The sequence below is a fragment of the Peromyscus leucopus genome, chromosome 20, assembly GCF_004664715.2.
Source record: "Peromyscus leucopus breed LL Stock chromosome 20, UCI_PerLeu_2.1, whole genome shotgun sequence".
Lineage (NCBI taxonomy): Eukaryota > Metazoa > Chordata > Mammalia > Rodentia > Cricetidae > Peromyscus > Peromyscus leucopus.
This window is the reverse complement of record NC_051080.1, coordinates 3424190-3444030: the sequence shown is the minus strand read 5'-3', so window position 1 is coordinate 3444030 and position 19841 is coordinate 3424190. Positions and strand designations below refer to the sequence as shown.

The window sequence follows — 19841 nt, the reverse complement described above, 5'->3', positions numbered from 1 at the left end:
CTTGCCAGCTGATTTTATTTCCTGGGACTCCCATGGTGGAAGGAGAGAACTGCCTCCTGCAAGTTGTCCTCTGACCTCCACAGGACCCCAGACACCTCCTCCCCTGCCACATACATGAACCTAAGAAGGGGGGGGGGGAAGAAGGAAACACTGGCACAGTGAAGTGGGTGATCTGCTCTCCATCAGTGCGTGCCCCCAGCAGCCTACTCTCTCCCGGTCTGCTTCCTCCCTAGGGGCTTCTTCGTCTGGTCACCCCATTGTTTCCATTCTGAAATACCCCTAAGAGAACGCCCTTACAAATAAAGGACCTATTACTAACTTTTAAATTCTTACGTCTATTACCTATCATTATATTTGATTTGTGGCGCCAGAGATTGAGCCCAGGGCTTCGCACATGGGAGGCAAAGGCTTCTCCACTGAGCTACATCCCCAGCCTTTGAAAGATCTCCTTCTTCCTTAGGTCACTAACCCTCGGATTCTAGCCACTAAGTCATCTCTCCAACCCATCCTTCAATTTAAAAAAAAAAAAAAAAAGCAAAGCTATTTGTGTGTGTGTGTGTGTGTGTGTGTGTGTGTGTGTGCCTGTATGCCCACAGAAGCCAGAAAAGGGTTTCATCAGATCTCCTGGAGCTGGAGTTCTAGGTAACTGTGAACCAAACACGGGTTCTCTAGAAGAGCAGAAAGCACTATCAACTCTGAGCCATCTCTCCAGCCCTTAATCCTTGAATTTTTATCTATCTCTGTGGTAGTTTGAAAGAAAATGGCCCCAAAGGGCGGTGCGGCGCTGTGAGGAGGTGGCCTTGCTGGAGGAAGTGTGTCACTGTGGGGTGGGCTCTGAGGTCTCTTGCTCAAGCTTCTCTCACTGTGTCACTGAGACCACTTCCTGTCGCCTGCAAGCCGGAGGACTCTCAGCTCCGTCTCCAGCACCACGTCTGCTGCACATGGGCTGCTCCCTTCTATGACGACGGACTGAACCTCTGACACTGTAAGCGAGCTACCCCAATTAAATGTTTTCCTTTAAAAGGGTTGCCATGGTCATGGTGTCCCTTCACAGCAACTGAAACCCTAAGATACTTTAAGTTTTCCAATAATGCCAAGGTGGTAGCACACTCCTGTAACTTCAGCATCAGGAGATAAAGAAAGGAAGACCAGGAATTCAAAGCTTTATCTTCAGCTACATACACAGTTTAAGGCCAATCTGAGATATAATGAGACCATCTCTCACAAACAAGATTTCCTAAGACTGCCGTCAACTCAATGCAGTACGTGTGAGGTATAAATACAAATCTTTCACAATTGATTCAGTGCTGTTGTCGTATATCTTATTTTCCTCCTATCAATTACTATTACTAAGCCAAACATGGTAACACATGCCTGTAATTCCAGCACTTAGGTGGGTGGGGCTGGAAGTTCTGAGTCCAAGGGTAGGTTACACAGCAAATTCAATTCCAGCCTGGGCTATGTAGCCAGACTCTGTCTCAAAACAAAACAAAAACATTTAAAAACAAAAATAAAACAACCCCCCAACACACACACACAAACTCAAAAAGGATTACAATTATTCTTTTTTGTTGTTGTTTTTTCAAGACAGGGTCTCAGTACATAGCTGGTCTGGAACTTGAAAACACACACACACACACATATACACACACACACACACACACACACACACACCCCCTCCCTCCACAGAGTGTCTTTTCTGACTACATCAGGGTATTCTATAGACCACAAACTTGATTTATTTTGTGTTTGTTTTGTTTTGTTGAGACAGAGTCTCTGGTAGTCCAAGTTAACCTTGAAGCTACTACAAAATCAAGAATAGCCTTGAACTCTAGATCTTCCTACCTCAGCCTCCTTGGTGCCAGGATTAAGAGCTGAGCCATACCCAGTTTGTCTGTCTGGTTCCTTCAAAGCTCTTAGCATCATCTAAAATACTTACTGTTTTTCTTTATGGGTACACTGTCACCAACGTACCTCCAGAGCCTACACAAGTACCTATCTTACCATAAAGACAGTAACCGTTTACCCGATGAGAGGTGCTGGAAACAAGAACTGACTATCACAAGGAGTTCTTGGGATTAAATGTAAGAAATGATGTTTTTCATTTGTGTTTATTTGGTATGTAGTGGGATTTGTTTTTAAATCAAGTGTTTTTTTTTTAAACCAAAACATTAATTTAGCATGCACACACGCTGTGTGTACATCTGTGTGTGTGTAGTGGGGGCCCATATCAGAGTCCCTGTGGGGTGGAGGCCAAAGACAACTTCTGAGAGCTGACACTTCGCTTTACCACGTACCTTCAATTCACTGGCCCACGGCTAGATTCTGTTTTAATGTTTTGACAAGATATATTTATCTGTGCAGAGTATTGTGAAAAACTCAGGATATAAATACATCTGAAATTCAATCTCACTGGTATCTTAACCATGGGTATCTTGAAAGCACGTACCGGCCTTTTAATGCATTGAAAAGTCTGATCCCATCTGCAGGGCCGCAGATTTGGATCACATCATCTCTAGTTAGTTTCAGCAAATCTGCCCCTGGAATAAACAGGGGGGAAAAAAGGTTAATGATAAAGGCAAAATCTCTTCTGTAAGAGATTTTTAAATCTGGGCTCTACTCTGAGGACACCTCACCAGCAGTCTGTTACAGTCTTTAGAACAGACAGAGCCCTGTGCCTTGGCCTCTGCTTCATCTTCTGTCTCAATTCTCATGCAATTAACTTCTCCACTTAACCTACGCTTTCATCAGATGGAGGGTGCTGAGCGGGCCAGCTGCTTTTCCTGTGAAACACCCTTCCAGGCTGACAGACTCACAGCAGCTGCTCCCAGTTTCACTCAGACACTCCTGCTGTAGTACTGATCTAGCAGGTTCCATCCTGACGGAATCTTTCTTCTGCACAGACGAAGAAAGGTTCTCACCAGTACATCTCATCAACTGCACGTTCCTACCCAGAGCACACAGAGGCTGCATAAACCGGACTGTACAAGTAATACGGACAGTCTGCCTGTGAATGTCCCTTGGAACACACATTTTAAAGTGCTATATAGAATAAACATTTTCAGACTAAAAACTGTTTCTCTCTAGGAGTCTCCCAGTAGGATTATAGACAGCTGAAAGTCTGAGGTGTTTGATGAAATTCATTTTATTAAAAAAAGACTGAGACACCTCCCCCGCCACACACACCCATATAGACGTCAATCAAGAGGCCCTACGAGGCACATGAACCCCCCATGCTGGAGAAGGCGAAAGGAAAAACTAATCTAACCTGAGAAGTTGGTGAAGAGCCTTGTGAATGTGGAAAACCGGTTTCGATGCAACCACTGCTGGGCTTCCTGAGGCGTGGTCGTGGGCAAGAGGTTCTGAAAGAGAGCGAATTCTTTTGTATCTCAATAGTCTACCTGCTACCTCATTAGATAACAACCAACTCTTCTGCACCCTACACCACACAGGAATGTCCGGGAACTGTTTCTATCACACAGGCTCTTCTCCAACCACGAGAGATACTTCACTATCAGCCTGTAAGCTCTTCACAGTCGAGGGATCCTGTGGTGGCAGCCATTTCAGAAATCACACAGCTCACACTGGACCAGCCCGGGCAACACAATGAGCGAGCTCCACAGAAAGAGAAGCTGCAGCAGCCAGGTAGGGCGGTGCAACCTGCAACCCCAGCACTTGAGAGGCTGAGGCAGGACGACTACTCTGCGTCCTAAGCCAGTCTGGGCTGCATAGTTAGTTCAAGGCCAGCCTGTGATGCACAGTCAAAGTCTGGCTAATAACAAGCAAACAAAGAAAACAGCTTTCAGGGTCCTCTTGTCTCTATTTTGTTTCCAGTCCCTCGTACAACTTCAGTAAGGAAGGGAATGAATGAGTGACAGAATCAGTCACCACAACAGTAGTACACACACGAACAACTGACATTGGCTTTAGACTTACGTCAGTGACTGGAGGGGGTGGCTCTGGCTGATGGTTTGGAGAGCCATTTCTAAGGAGAGATATTGAGATGAAAGGATGAGTCCACGGTACGCTCTGGTCTATTACCGCCCGCTTCAGTGTGGAGAGCTAAAAGATTCTCTACTTTATCTGCAAACACGCTCTCAGAGTGCTTCGGGTGTGAGTGTGTGCTGACTAACTCAGACATGTCAGAGGAGGGAGACTATGACACTGAAACATCTTTATGACTGAGGACCTAGGGAAAATATCAGAATTTCAGTAAACAGAAACCGACAGATTAAATGATGGCATAACAACTATCTGTGAGGAGCTAGGAATATAGTTAGCAGTGAAGCGTCTGCCTAGGAGGCGTAAGGCTGAGTCCAAAAGAGGAAAAACAGCACCGGGACACCAAGTCCTAGTACTTTACCGCTGTAAGCACGCGTCACTCCATGTTAAACAGACCGACAGCCACACACAACACAGAAGAGTCAGAAGAAAATATACACTGGACTGGGCATGGTAGTCCACACCTTTAATCCCAGCACTCAGGAGGCAGAGGCAGGTGGATCTCTATGAGTTCAAGGCCAGCTTGGTTTACAGACCGAGTTCCAGGTCAGCCAAAGCTAAGTGAGACCCTGCTCAAAAACAAAAACAAACAAACAAACAAAAAAACTGCACTACCTCAGCTCTGAAAAAAATTCTTTTTGTGAGCTGCCATGCGGATGCTGAGAACTGAACTGGGTCCTCTGGAAGAGTAGCCAGTGCTCCGACTGCTGAGCCAGCTCTCCAGTCCCTATTTATTAGTTTTTAAATTTTGGTTAATTGTTGCTGTGTGTGTACAATGCTGTGGTGTGCAGGTGAGAGGTCAACTCTGTAGGGTCAGTTCTCCTTCCATCTTTACACGGGCCTATCCTGCTGACCCAGGTCATTTCAGATCTACTTACTTTGTCTGTCTGTCTATGGTGATATTTTATTTGTACTGAAATGTCATTTTATTTGTATGTTAATAAATAAAGTTGCCTGGGGGTCAGAGCTAATAGCAAGCCATAGCAGAAATCTGGCAGTGATAGCACATGCCCTTAATCCCGATCATATGACAGGTAGATCTCTGTATGTTCAAGGCATTGGAGACACATGCCTTTAATCTCAATACCAACCATAGAGACCTGGAGGTCTGTATGGACAGGCAGTGATGAGGAGGTCATGTGGTTGGGTTTACAACCAATTAGAGGGCAGAATAGAAAGTCAATAAAAGGACACACACAGGAAGTAGGCCTCTTGCTGAGGGGAAGGATGACAGCGAAGGGTAAGAAAGGGTTTTTAGCTCTTAGCTATTGCTCTGACCTCTTGGGCTTTTAACTCTGCAATTGGCTCTGTGTTTCTTATTTAATAAGACTGTTCATCTACAGTCTATCTATCTATCTATCTATCTATCTATCTAATCTTATCTTATCTATCATCCATCCATCTATCTGTAAATGTGTGTATGTCTGTGAAAGTATATTCAAAGATTCATGTCAGTGTGTATACCTATGTGGAGTCCAGAAGAGAGCACTGGATTCCTTGGAGCTGGATTACAGGAGTCTGTGAGATGTCTGGTTGATTTCATGGGTGCAGGTATGCAAGCTGTGGCTCACAACTGGGAAGCCAGCACTCTTACCCACTGGACTGTATCTCCAGCTCCCCAATCCATTACTGGTTAAAGTTGATTCAAAATTAGTTCTATTTTGTTTTTTGTTTTTTGGGGTTTGGTTTTTCAAGTCAAGGTTTCTCTGTGTAGCTTTGTGCCCTTCCTGGAACTAACTCTGTAGCCCAGGCTGGCCTCGAACTCACAGAGATCCCCCTGGCTCTGCCTCCCAGTGCTGGGATTAAGGGTGTGCGCCACTACCGCCCAGCTAGTTTTAATTTGTTATTCAACATTTATCTCCACATTTTTGGTTTTCCTTATAGTTTCTTTTGCTTAATGTTTATTTTCTTTATGAGAGAAAAAGTTGAGGAAAAAACCCTTAAACTGCAGATATTTTAAATTGCCTCTAAGTGGACGGCATCGTCCCCCTAAGGATAATAAGAAAACCCTTTATTTCAAGAGCTCCTCTGGGCCAGATGTAGTGGAGCAAGCCTTTAGTCAGCTACCTGAGAGGCTGAGGCAGGAGGATTGCTTGGCTCCAGGAGTTCAAGGCCAGCTTAGAAACACAGCTAAGACCCCCCCCCACACACACACACAAACAAACAAAGAGAAACATGGTATAGTAATGGCAATTCATGCCTGTAACCCCGGGATTCGGGAGTCTGGCAGCAGAACTGCTGTGAACTCAGGGCTAGCCTGGCTATGTAACAATTCAAAGCCTGCCTGGAATGCACAGCAAGACCCTGTTCTGAACAAACGACCACCCCCTTCTCTTCTTTATTTCTGTCGTAGTTGAAAACTTTAACCTTGATGTTCAAACTTAACAATGACATCGGGGTTATAGACAGATGTATTACTTTTATAACTAATACCAACAAAGGTATTAGTTCTTAACTGTTACTTTTCAAATATTTGAGCTACTTTTTAAATCTTTTAAGAAGTAGGTTGAACACAGTATAAACAAATCCAACTGAAACATCACAGCCAAACAGTTTGCTCCTTCTTTTATGTGCTTCTTAATTGTGATACCGAAGATCAAACCTAAGGCCTAATGCACTACTATTGAGTTATACCTCAGGCCTCACAAGGATTCTTAACAAGAAAAAAAAATGTCCATACAACCGTGTTTTGAGTTCCCAGGCCACTCTCTGGGGCAAGCGTGAAAAGGAAGTGTAATAACCACAAGACAAACAAAACAGTCAACAAGAAACCAAAACTATCAGTTTCATCACAAAATTCTCCCACAGAAGACACCATGTGATGCTACCTGAAACCATGTGATGCTACCTGATACCATCTGATGCTACCTGACACCATCTGATGCTACCTGACACTGTGTGAGGGTAAAGGTTCTTAGATAAATCTCCATCTTTTTTCAGGAGAGTGCAAACCTCAACCAGTACAAAAACTGGTCAAAGGCTGACCAAATGGAAGCACTTACTAATCTGGAAAGAACTTGTTGATGGAAATATAATCAAAGAATATGCATTTAGTACAAACACAATCCAATTGCATTTCCTAGACTTACCCTTCCCCAAGAAAGAAACTGCTATGGGAACTGTTGAAGCCAGGCGATGGGGAATTGTTGACATAGGTGATCTCAGGCCATGGGGAACACTAAAAACAAAGGAGAACTTAGGGAACGAGAAAGCATGTTCTGTCACCTCTAAGACACTCGCTGTACTAGCATATCTTCATTAGTCAAGAAAATATGCTCAGGACCAAGTTTAGACTAGGCTGGAAAGGAATATAGACATACGTATATTTCTTAAATTTGCTTTTTCTTTTGGGAATGACATGGGGATGGAGATGTAGTTCAGTAATAGAGAGCTTGCCTAACTAACATACACAAGGCCCAGGTCTGATCCCAAGCACCACAGAATGAATGAATGAATGAATGAATGGGAGTACAAATTATGAACTGGGAAATCCTTTCACCTCTGTGAGAATGGTTGTCTCATAGGAAGGTTGGTATTTCTCTTTTTCATGGGGTGTTCGTTTCTCCATTTTCTCTCTGTCTGTTTTTTGTTTTCTGTCGGCACCTTTAGGCTGAAATGAGAAACAGGCTGCTTTAAATTCAAGTACTCACACTTGGACCCAGAAATATTACTTTAAAACACTTATTCACACATAAAACACATGTGTATACATTAATGTAAAGACTGGGTGCATCACCCTCACTGTCTGAAAATAGATGTTTAAATGTTTGATGCAGTTGGAAAGATTGACAGATAGAAAGACCACTACAGTACACACCTAACTGGAAAAAAAAAAAAATCAAGTCTCAAAACCACCCCTACAGTATACTCCCACTTACGTTTCATAGGAAGAAAAATGTATGTGTGCAGGTTCACTGAAGAACAGAAGGGACCAGAAGCATGCATTACAAGTGACCACAACCATGACCTCTAGAATCGGGAAGAGTAACTACAGCAGAGCAAACCAGGGCAATCACAGCCCACTGACTCCCCACTGCCCTGCACCTCCCTGCTTCCTTCTTGGGTTCTGAGACAGAAACTTGCTATGTTCCCCTAGTTTATCTGACCTTGATACACAGCCCAGGTTGGTGCTGATCTTCAAGCAATCTTGCCTTAGGCTCTTAAGTGCGAAGAATAAAGGCCTGAGCCACCACACTTGCCCTGAATTTCTTGCAATGAGAATTTATTTATCCATGTGATAAAAACAAAGACTGAGCAGAGAGTGGTGACACACGCCGACAGTCCCAGTACTTGGAAGCAGAAGCAGAATTTATCGGAGTTCAAGGTCATCCTTGGCTACTTAGCAAATCTGAGGCCACTCTAGGCTTCCTCAAAACCTATTTCTGCCTCATGACTGCCTCAAAACAACAAAAATAATAAATAAGTAGAAACACAAACTATTAATGGACCCAAATCAGTCATTTTGCATGATTTCTGAGGTACAGAAAAGCTTACAAGTCAACAGGCTTTAATGAGAACCCGGTTGTGCCTGCAGCCTGCTTTATAAGTTCTTGTTACTGCCCGCCAATCCCCATGTAAACAACCTTAAGTGACAACCAGAGGTTGTCTAAGCATCTAGCTCAGACAATTTGTAGTTTTGTTTTTAAAATTTATTTATTATGTATACAGTGTTCTGCCTGCAGACTAGAAGAGGGCACCAGATCTCATTACTGATGGTTGTGAGCCGCCATGTGGTTGCTGGGAATTGAACTCAGGACCTCTGGAAGAGCAACCAGTGCTCTTAACCCCTGAGCCATCTCTCCAGCCCCAATTTGTAGTTTTAAAAACACACAAGCTGACTTACTACCTGGACACCTCCTGTTAAAATGGAATGATAAAGAGGTTTTAGGTGGATGTGGTGGCACACACCTTTAATCCCAGCATAGGCAGGCAGATCTCTGTGAGTTCGAGAACAGCCAGGTCTACAAAGTGAGTTCCAGGACAGCCAGGGAACCCTGTCTCGAACCACCCCCAACTCCCTCAAAAAGGAGGTTTTTAAGGCCAGTGCATGGCCCGGGATACCTTGAAGACTTTGATCTGGCAGCTGGCAGAGTGCAAGTGCTCAGTGTACTCCCCATTCTCGTTCTCCTTGAAGGTATCAATTTGTACTCGGAAAGGCACCCCCTTCTCTCCGCCATGCTTCCTCATCGTGAACTCCGTGCTAATGCAGTGCACCTGGAGAGAAGTGACACCCAGGCTTCAGTGCCACACCAGCCACACCGGCCAGCGCCACCACCACACCAGGCAGCTAACAGAGGCAAACCCTTCAATAGGCATTTATCAATACATACTAAATTCTTTTCATTTCTCACAGGCTAATGGAGGAAATTAGAAACATATTAGTAATTCACAAATGTGAGCAAGTAAATTTACAGGCCTAATGCCATCAAAGACCCTGCGTCCAAAAAACAAACAAAATGGCTGCTTGAGGGACTTTCCAATGGCTGGGAAACAGTAAATACAAAAATCAGATGGAATGGGGACACCTGGCTGGTTACTGCTGCAGTCTAAGGCTGCAGTTGATAAGTGTAGCTCTGTCTAGCCGGCCACGCACTAGCTTGGATTAGTTGTGGACTCGCTCTAAGCCTCAGACTATTCCTGGGGCTACAGAGATGGCTCAGCCATTGAGAACACACACTATTCTTACAGAGGATCCAAGTTCAGTTCCCAACACCCACATCAGGTGGCTCACAACTGCCCATAACTCAAGCTCTAGTGAGATTAAATGCCTCTGGCCTCTGCGGACACCTGTACTCATGCACAAATCCACACTCAAACACACATAAACATAATCTAAAAATAATAAAAATATTTTATTTATATTCACTTTATAAATATTAAAGTTAAAATGAAATATTTCAAAGACTATTCCTGTTCCAAAGGACTATTATTCAAAGTCTTAAAAGACCGTTTACAAAGTACTAACATAGTGACAACCTCAACTCTAAGTACTTAATGAATTATTGGTTGAAATTATTACAATTAAAAGAATTCTGAGGAATTCACCCAAAGGACATAATCACATATGCAAATCAAACTTCATGTACATTAAAAACAACTAAGGATAACAATAAAAAGAGAACAGTTTACCTGTTACATAACTGTTTGGCAAATTATCTATGATCAGGAAAGGTATATTATGTAGACAACAGCAGACATTCCAGAGAGATGTAAGTAAATGGAGTTCATAAACTTAGAAGGAACAGTGAAAAAATTCTTCCTGTTGAGCTGCCTGAGCCCGACTGGCTGGAACCCTGAGAAACAGCTGCAGCTCGGTGGATGAATGCGTGCTTTGCACGCAGAAGGCCGCAGCACGCAGAAGGCCGCAGCACGCAGAAGGCCGCAGGCTCAGTCCCCAGCACGCATGCTCTTGCACAGGTGCACACACACAACTCACACGCAAACAAGATTCTTCTGTTTGTTTGTTCTAAGGTGGGTCTTTCTGGGTAGCCCTGGCTGTCCTGGTATCAATATGTAGACTAGGCTAGCCTCAAATTCATAGAGATCTGCCAGTGCTGGAATCAGAGGCGTGCACCACCATGTCTTAGTCTTTATTTTTGTTGCTGCTAGTTTATTGTTTGAGACACCAGCTCACATACCTCAGACTGCCTTGAACTCACTCTGTAACTCTGATCTTCCTGCTTTTACTACGCAAGTGCTAAGAGCAGAGGTGTGTACTACCACACAAGTTGATGGGGTGCAGGGGATCAAATCCAGGACCTCATGCATGCAGCAAGCACTCTACCAAATGAGCTACATCTCCAGCCCTGATAGGTTTTAGTCTTTAAAAACACACTAGCAGTAACAGGTGCTCTCCCTAACTGTAATGGCAACTGGGATGCCTTACCTGAATAAACACAGATGTCCTCTTTGCTGGGTCCCACAGGAACTCCACTGTATTTAGCTGGGTAGGATTGGCCCTGGGATCAATTATACCCACAGACATTGGGATATCTGAGAAATACAACAGGAATCACTGAACAACTCTGAGGGATCCTTGTTCTTTTTTGTTTGTTTGTTTGTTTGATTTTGATTTTTCCAGACAGGGTTTCTCTGTGTAGCCCTGGCTGTCCTGGATCTCACTCTGTAGACCAGGCTGGCCTCGAACTCGCAGAGATCGGCCTGGCTCTGCCTCCCGAGTGCTGGGATCAAAGGTGTGCGCCACCACCGCCTGGCTTGTTTTTTTTTGTTTGTTTGTTTGTTTGTTTTTTTAAAGATTTTATTTTTTTTTATTATGTATACAGCATATGACAGCCGGCCAGAAGAGGGCACCAGATCTCATTACAGATGGTTGTGAGCTGCCATGTGGTTGCTGGGAATTGAACTCAGGACCTCTGGAAGAGCAGTCAGTGCTCTTAACCGCTGAGCCATCTCTCCAGCCCTGTTTTTGTTTTTAAGGTGAGGGTCTCAGTGTATTGCCTGGACTCCAGCAACTCTGCCTCCACCTCTTGAGCAGCTGGGACTATAGGCATGAGCTACCAATGCCTACGACTACTGTGGTTTTATGTAAGAAAGCAACTTATAGGAAGTCTACATACTAACGCTAATAGGAAAATTATGAAACTTTTTGAGACACAATCCTCCTGCTTCTACCTCTTGAGGACTGGACCAGAAAATTATAAATATTGTCAAATACAGACAGTACTTAAATGCTACTGGTAAAAAGCATGACAGGCATTTCTCAAAAAAAGATTAAAAATAGAACTGGCATATGGCCTAACACTCCCACTTCTTAATGAAAACAGAAGTCTGAGTGTGGTGGCTCATATCAGCAGTCTGCACTCAAAAGACAGTCAGGAGGACCACCATGAGCTAGCTCAAGGCCAGCCTGGGCTACAGAGTGAGATCTTGTTTCAGACAAACAAGAAACCAAGGCAGAGGCTCAAACACATATTATCATGTCCACGTGCACAGGAGCATTGCTCAAAAGAGCCCGACCATAAACGTTATCCGTGTCCCTCACAGGTGGGGAGTGAACAGAACGTCGTGGACACTGGATAAGCAAAGAAACTCTGACATATGCTACAACATGGGTGAATCTTGAAAGGCTACTGCCAACTCACAGAAGCCAGTTACAAAGGACAAATACCCCCATGGGGTGCCGGGAGCAGACCGTGACAGGGCAGCAGAGTGGCTAGCGGCATGGGGAAAAACAGGATGAAGAGCTACTACGTAAGAGTACAGATTTCAGTCTCATAAGACAAAAAAAGTTCTGCAAGCAGATAATAGTGATAATTAGACAAAGTAAATGCACTTAATGTTATTCAACAGTCTGTCTAAAATGGAAAAAGTGAAATTATATACTACATATGAATACTTATTTTATATTACTACAGTTCAAAGCAAAAGCACTTTGAAACAACGCACAAGCTGCTTTGGAACTCGGTGTTCATGTCCTGCTTCAACCCTGATGTCATCTTACAAGTGATCTTCTCATGCTTGGCAGTCCTCACTTCAGGGTCCCCGCTGGCTTAGCCACGGAAGCACACAATCAGGGGAGTCAAGCTGCAGACCCAGCTCCACTCAGTCGGACGGTTCCGAGCAGCAGCTTCTCCTGACTCACCTATGTCAAGAATCCTGTCCCCGGGCCGGTTCCACCTCCAGCCTTCCAGTTGCTGGTGCTCGGTGTACTGCAGGCGTCTGTCGTGGAACACCACCCGGAATATGCTCTAGAGGAAGGACAGTGTCAGTCCACAGGAGTCTAGGAAACCAGTTCAGACAAAGGAGAACTAGCAGAGTTCATGCTAGCTGGCTTCTACACACAATCTAAACTCTTCTGTGTGAACCTCAGGAGCTCTCCCGCACAGCCTTTGTATGAGTGTGGGGTGGGTGTGCGCATGGGCATTTGTGGACGTACCACAGGAATCAAGGCAGCAGACAGAGTGAGGGAGACGCCTCTCTCCTTCCACCCAGGACTCACAGTCAGGGTGGCAGGCTGGGCAGCACGTGCTTTTAGCCAATGAGCCATCTCTAGCCCTGGCATCAGATTCTGGATCCTCCTCCTTCCTCAGCCTCCCAAGCGCTGGGATCACACATCATTTTTACAGTTAGCTGAGAATATACTTGAGCTGCTGTCGGACTCCTAAGTGAAGCTGAGAGGCTCTCACTAGGTAGCCTAGCCTGGTCTCCAGCTCACTACACAGCCGGCTCCAGCCTTGAACAGTCTCCAACCACTGTGCCACCATAACCACCATGGGAAGTACTTTTTCTTCTTTGTGAGTCTTAAATTTCCTTCTTTATTTCCTTAGTGGGGGAGTGTATGCACACACACCAGAGTCCTTACACCAAGTAGGTGTGGAGGACGGAATTCAAGTTGCCTACCCCTGGCAGCAAGAGCTTCCGCCTGCTGAGCCATCCTGCCAACCTAATCCTCGGGTCTGTACGACACATACGAGGACCCACTTGCCAATCCTAAACACAACCTGTAAATACCGAGGGTCTTAAGGCTACTCCCGGCAACTTTCCTGTTATTCTGACTTTGTGGGGGTAACTACCACCCTCCCCCATACTTTTAAAGTGGCTGATGAACTCCTGTACCAAGTTTGCTGTGAGTTCTCCAAATCCTTACCACCAGTCCACAAAGCAAACGCTATTCATCAACGGGAGCTGTTGGGTTCTGGTTCTGCTATAGATCTTTATTTAGATCTTAGACAGATCTTTATTTATTTATTTATTTATCTTTATTTAGATCGTATATAGATCTTTAGACAGAGCATGCACCATCTCCTGCAGTGGGTAGGCACTCCTAGACAACCCATCCATCCCATTTACTGAAGTCAGCATCCTTGTCGCACTGTTGGACACACTGTTGGCTCCTGGGCTGCCCTTATCTTCAGGTCAGACTGCACAGGTCAGAAGTGAGAACTCTGAGCCCTTTTCCGTGGTGACCCCAGTAAACTGCTGCGGACTCAGCTCACATCCGGGATGCAACAAGACGAAAGGAGAGGCATTGACAGCAGTTTCTGCTTTCCCTGTTATAAGCCCGGGTAGCCAAAGAACCAGAAACCTAACCCTTAAGGAACAGCTGGGGGTGCATGTAGCTCAGTGGCAGAGATCTGCTCAACATACAATAGGCTCTGGCTTCGATCCCCAGCACCACATACACACAAAATTATCATTAAAATTAAAATCCTTAGGGAGCTGATTTCTACCACCCAAAACAACTCCACTAGGAAGCTGTCCTGACAAGGACTGGCAAGTCTTCCGCAACTCTGAGAAACCCATGAAGCCCAGCAAGATGGCTGAGCAGGTAAGACGGACAACCCTGAATTCAAACCCTGGAACCCACGTGGTAGGAAGAGAAAACTGACTCCCTCAAGATGTCCTCTGACCTCCACACTCAGACTGTGGCATGTGTACACACGCACAGCCACACAGTTACTTAATTAAAAACTCCATGTGAACAGCAAGGCTTAATCTGACCCTGAAGATTCTCAGTTTATCTCTCAGTCTGACAAAAAGGTATCTTCGAGCCCTGCCTGTAAGGATCTGAAAGAATATGAAACGGAAAGAAAAGGACTAACAGCTATCTATGATTGATGGCACATTCCCGGAATCCCAGCATTACCCTCTGCTAAGCTGGGGCAGGATCCAGGATTCAGGCCAGCCTAGAATAGATAACGAGACTTTGCCAAGAAAACAAGCACAGGAAAAACTGAAAGGAGCAGCGAAAGCTTTGATGTGGAAGAACAGGTTGCTTGTTTTACCTTCACCAACTTGCCATTGATTTCTGGAAGTTCTCCAAGTTTCCTATTGTCTAACATTCGGATTTCATAAGACTGTCCTAGAAGAAAATTACAAATTACACCTATCACAATTCACTTATCCAGACGCAGGGAAAAAGAACACAGTTGCCGAATGTACAAATAACACTATTAGTACCAAACAGTGGCTGGCACTGTGCCGGCACTTTCCTACCCTATTACACGTAACAGACACAACTTTCTGAGTTATCATCAACCCCATTTTTACCAATAAGGAAAGTAAAACACAAAGTCAAAGCAACCTGTCCACGGCTGGGTAGAGTAATACTAATAATTCTAGTTATAGTTATAGAGTGATAACCAAGGGTCATGAACTGGAAATGGGCAGACAGACAAAATGAGTCGGTGACACCATCTCATAAGGCTCTAGAGTGACAGGTCACACTACACAGGTCTACCCTCTGTCACCTAAGTATCTACAGTCACACGTCCTAGGCCCAGCAGTCTCCACTGTCCGGGAAGTGAGAAAACATCTGACCTTGGTTGAGATAGGTCAGGGTTTCATCGTGGAGTTTCACCGCTGGAGAGGTGGCCGCGCACAGCACATACTGAAAAGGCAGGATTTCATTCTCGTTGTCGAGAGGCAAACTTGACTCTTCTTGCTTAAAAATGGGCAACGCAAGGACATCACTAAAATAAAACAAACGACTTCTATTAATATCTGATAAAGATACAAAAGCAGATTCACTCAACTTAATAAAAGAATTAGCCACAGAAGTCTTTGAAAAGCCATGAACACTATTTTTTTTTTTTGGTTTTTCGAGACAAGGTTTCTCTGTGTAGCTTTGCGTCTTTCCTGGAACTTGCTTTTGAGACCAGGCTGGCCTCAAACTCACAGAGATCCGCCTGGCTCTGCCTCCCGAGTGCTGGGATTAAAGGCGTGCGCCAACACTGCCCGGCGCCATGAACACTATTTACTTGGTGAAACTTTGTCCAAACCACCTCCAACATTACTGTGACATCCTCCGACCAAGAACGTAATTAATGACAACATCCTCTGATAGCACATGCATGTCAAGCCTGTGTTACAGGACTCACAGAAAATGCAAGTCTAGGGTGTCTGAGCCAGGGGTTAGCAATGGGCAGTCTCCCCAAAGCTGTGTGTTTGCCCCTCATGTGGTGACACTGAGACAGCAGAATTGTTGGAAATGAACCAAACACAAGGCTGAGGGGGCTGCACGCTAAGAGAGACGCAGAGTCCTGTGGAGCCCAGTTCCTGACAGCATGGCGTTTTATAAGGGCCTTCTCTAACTCCGTGTGTGATGCTACCTGCCAAGTACCCCTAAACAGAGCAGAGCAGGTGCCAATACCTGGCTGGCCAATCCCCGAACAGTGCACTAAGTAAAGTTGTTCTTTATTCACTATCCAGCACTGGGTACTGTTTAAGCAACACTCCGAGATGCATTTGGTCTCAAAAGCAACTACAGTAATAAACACATGAGCTAATCTACGCTAAGGACTTTGTAGTATGAATTACTAAATGGTCTTTTAATAAAAAACCCCAAACCAAATATTGGGGTGGATGCTGAAAGATCAGAGAGACAAAGGAACAAGCCACCTCTTACTTCTAGGACTCCTCAGCCTGAAAAGGTCTTCAGTTCCTGTCTCCTCATGCCTTATATAACTTTCTCTGCCCAGTCATCATTTCCTGTCTCAACCTTCCTAATGCTAGGATTAAAGGGGTGTGACTTCCAAATACTGGGATTAAAGGTGTGTGCCACCACTGCCTGGCTTGTTTCTCTCCTAGACTGAAATCATCTCATCTAGTCCAGGGTGGCTTTGAACTCAAGAGATCCAGACAGATCTCGGCCTCCCGAGTGCTAGGATTAAAGGTGTATGCCATCACTGCCTGGCTTCTTTGTTTAATCTAGTGGTTTGTTCTGTCCTCTGATCTTCAGGCAAATTTTATTAGGGTACACAATATATCACTACAGGACTTAAACAACTTGTTTCTGCTGTTTTGTCTGTTTGGTTTTGGTTTTTCAAGACAGTCCTGGATGACCTGGATCTCACTCTGTAGACCAGGCTGGCCTGGAACTCACAGGATGTGCACCACCACCACCCAGCTTTGTTTTGTTTTTTGATTTTATGTGTATGGGTGTTTTAACTAGTGTGCATTGCATGTTTGGCGTCTGTCGAGGCCAGAAGAGGGTCTAAGATCCCCTGGAACTAGAGTTACATCCTTGAAGTCCTGACATTATTATCTTTACCTTTCACTGTCACACCCAGCTACAATATCTATAATTCCTTAAAAGTCACAAGAAAGTCTGCTTATGCCTATCTCAGCTACCAGGATGCTGAGGCACATCTGTGAGTTCATGGCCAGCTTGGCCTACACTGTAGATACTATCTCAAAACAGATCAAGAACAAATACATATTTTGTACATACACACAAAAGAAATATTTTGGAAACCATAAAATAATAAAATAGATGTAAACAATCAGCAAAATCTTTCTCTCACAAACTTTAACCTTAGATATTGTGGGTATTACTCTGAATCTTGATGAACAGTCACTCTAGTTTGTGTTTTAAATGTTTTTTTTTTTTTTTTTTTTTTTTGGTTTTTCAAGACAAGGTTTCTCTGTGTAGCCTTGCGTCTTTCTTGAACTCACTCTGTAGCCCAGGCTGGCCTCAAACTCACAGAGATCCACCTGCCTCTGCCTCCCAAGTGCTGGGATTAAAGGTGTGCGCTACCACTGCCCGGCTTAAGTGTTCTTAGAATCTACCAAATCATAGTGCATTTCCAATTATCTGAAGACAAATCATAAAACTCTCAAAATAAAATGTATTTCAATTTCCTCTGAAGAATATGTACACACCAGAACACCAAGATTTAAATGAACAAGAACTCGGGCTGTAGAAATGGCTCAGAGGTTAAGAGCACTGGCTCCTCTTCCAGAGGTCCTGAGTTCAATTCCCAGCACCCACATGGTGGGTCACAGCCATCTACAATGAGATCTGGCACCCTCTTCTGGCATGAAGGCATACATGCAGACAGACCACTGTATGCATAATAAATATTTTTTTAAAAAATGAATGAGACCTCAAAATCTACCAGTGGAAATGTACAATGATACAACTTTAGAAAAAGGAGGGGAAAACTTAAGGAGTTTGAACAGAGACACCCTACACACCGTCATGGGATCCCTAAAGAATGATTAGTCAGGGAGTCTACGGAGGCCCCCAAAACACCACAGGCTACTGACATTGCTCTTCATTGCCCATAACTAGATGATGAGACCCTGCTGCTGAAGACACCACACATTTTCACTGAACGATACAGAAACATCAATCTGGAACTGGTCACAAAGCTCCCGGCCCGCTTTCATGGGGCTGGAAGGTGCTATGTGGCCGCTGGGGAGAAAAGTTATCAGTCGTCTTCCTGTCAGCCCTGGACCTGCCCAGGAAGATGTGCCCAGTGGTGGAATGACGGCATGCAGGTGATGGTGGCAACCAAGTGCTTTCTGACTAGATGGGACAGCTGCTCCACAGGAGGGAAGTCACACCTGTGCTGTGCGTCTGTCTGGTCGGAAGCCTAGGAGTGAGGTGGTCACAGGCCCTCGGGGAACCTCCTATTGCTGTTCTGCTAAATGGCCATGCAGTCAAACTGCTTTCTAAGTATTGTATTTATAGTCATAGATCTGTGCTGCAATCACCCTTTGTCACTGAAGCTTTTTACAGCAGGCAACAGTCAATACAGAAGAAAGTCACAACTGGTCAAAGCGCTGAGAATCAGTGACTGTACTCACTAAACAGGACATTCATACAAACCCCCATCCCCAGGCTCAGGACATATCACAGGAGGCAGAAAAACATGTAAGAGACACAAAGAAGTGCTCTGAAATGCTGTCTTCTGGACATGACATGGCTGTTGCCCTCATGAGATCCACAGCAGCTGTGGTTAGCGTGAGACTCAGATGAGATCAGGCCAGTCAAGACTCCAGCACGCATGGGGAGGTGCACAGGGCCAGGGCTGGCTGAGGAGCTACCCTGCCGGCTCAGAAAGAGGGCAAGACATCTGTATTTGGGGGTGTGGCCATGCTCTAGCAGATGATCCCACAGTTCATGTGCACACAGGCAGAACTATCCAGACTCACTGAGGAAAAAAAAGGATGCGAGTTGGGGAAGTGGGGAGAGAAATGGAGGTGACCATGATCAAAATACACTGTATACATGTATAAAATTGACAAGGGGGGGAGAGAAGGAAGAGAAGAAAGAATTTAAGGGGCTGGAGGGATGACTTAGCAGTTAAGGACAGTTAAGGACACTGGCTGCTCTTGCAGAGGACCAGGGTTTAATTGACACCACCCACACAGTGACTCACAACTTTCTGTAACTCCAGTTGCAGGAGATCCAATGCCTTCTTCTGACCTCCGTAGGTGCCAGGCACAACACGTGGAACACATACATGCATGCAAACATCCATATACATAAACTAAAAAATAATTATTTTTATTTTAAAAAAATTGAGAGTAAGAAGGGAAATTGGCAGAGGTATAAATGATAAATTTCATGTTAAGGGCCCCAAAACAGGGTTCTCTGAGTATATGGTGCTTATTATCTTAAGTTTACTTTGTTATGTATTTGAAGTTTTCTATGATAAATATTTTTTGTAAATAAGAAAAATCATAGTCAAGTATGGTGGTGGTGGTGCATACTTTTAATCTCGGCACTCAGAGGGCTGGCCTTGACCTCCAGGTCTATAGTTCCAGGCCAGCCAAGGCTAGACAGTGAGACCCTGTTTCAGAAAACAAACAAAAAACCTACCCCAAAGCCGGGCGGTGGTGGCGCACGCCTTTAATCCCAGCACTCGGGAGGCAGAGCCAGGCGGATCTCTGTGAGTTCGAGGCCAGCCTGGGCTACCAAGTGAGTTCTAGGAAAGGCGCAAAGCTACACAGAGAAACCCTGTCTCAAAAAAACAAACAGACAAACAAAAAAAAACCCTATCCCAAAACAACAACAACAACAACAAAACCTTTGGAGAAAGGGGATGGTACTGAAGAATTTAAATACTTGATCTTTTTGTTTGTCTACA

General features: G+C 44.6%; 1 protein-coding gene across 2 annotated transcripts in view; it reads right to left on the bottom strand.

Annotated features, from left to right (window-relative positions):
- The window catches only part of Tfcp2 (transcription factor CP2), a 44622-nt gene that overhangs the window by 9426 nt on the left and 15355 nt on the right, over positions 1-19841 (bottom strand). For both annotated transcript variants that reach the window (XM_028874562.2, XM_028874563.2), the window contains exons 2-11: positions 15283-15434; positions 14748-14824; positions 12605-12710; positions 10889-10995; positions 9064-9216; positions 7502-7612; positions 7092-7180; positions 3937-3985; positions 3269-3362; positions 2450-2540 (exon numbers count right to left, since the gene is read on the bottom strand). In XM_028874562.2, the coding sequence (XP_028730395.1) occupies positions 2450-2540; positions 3269-3362; positions 3937-3985; positions 7092-7180; positions 7502-7612; positions 9064-9216; positions 10889-10995; positions 12605-12710; positions 14748-14824; positions 15283-15434 (1029 nt within the window). The remainder of the gene's footprint in view (positions 1-2449; positions 2541-3268; positions 3363-3936; positions 3986-7091; positions 7181-7501; positions 7613-9063; positions 9217-10888; positions 10996-12604; positions 12711-14747; positions 14825-15282; positions 15435-19841) is intronic.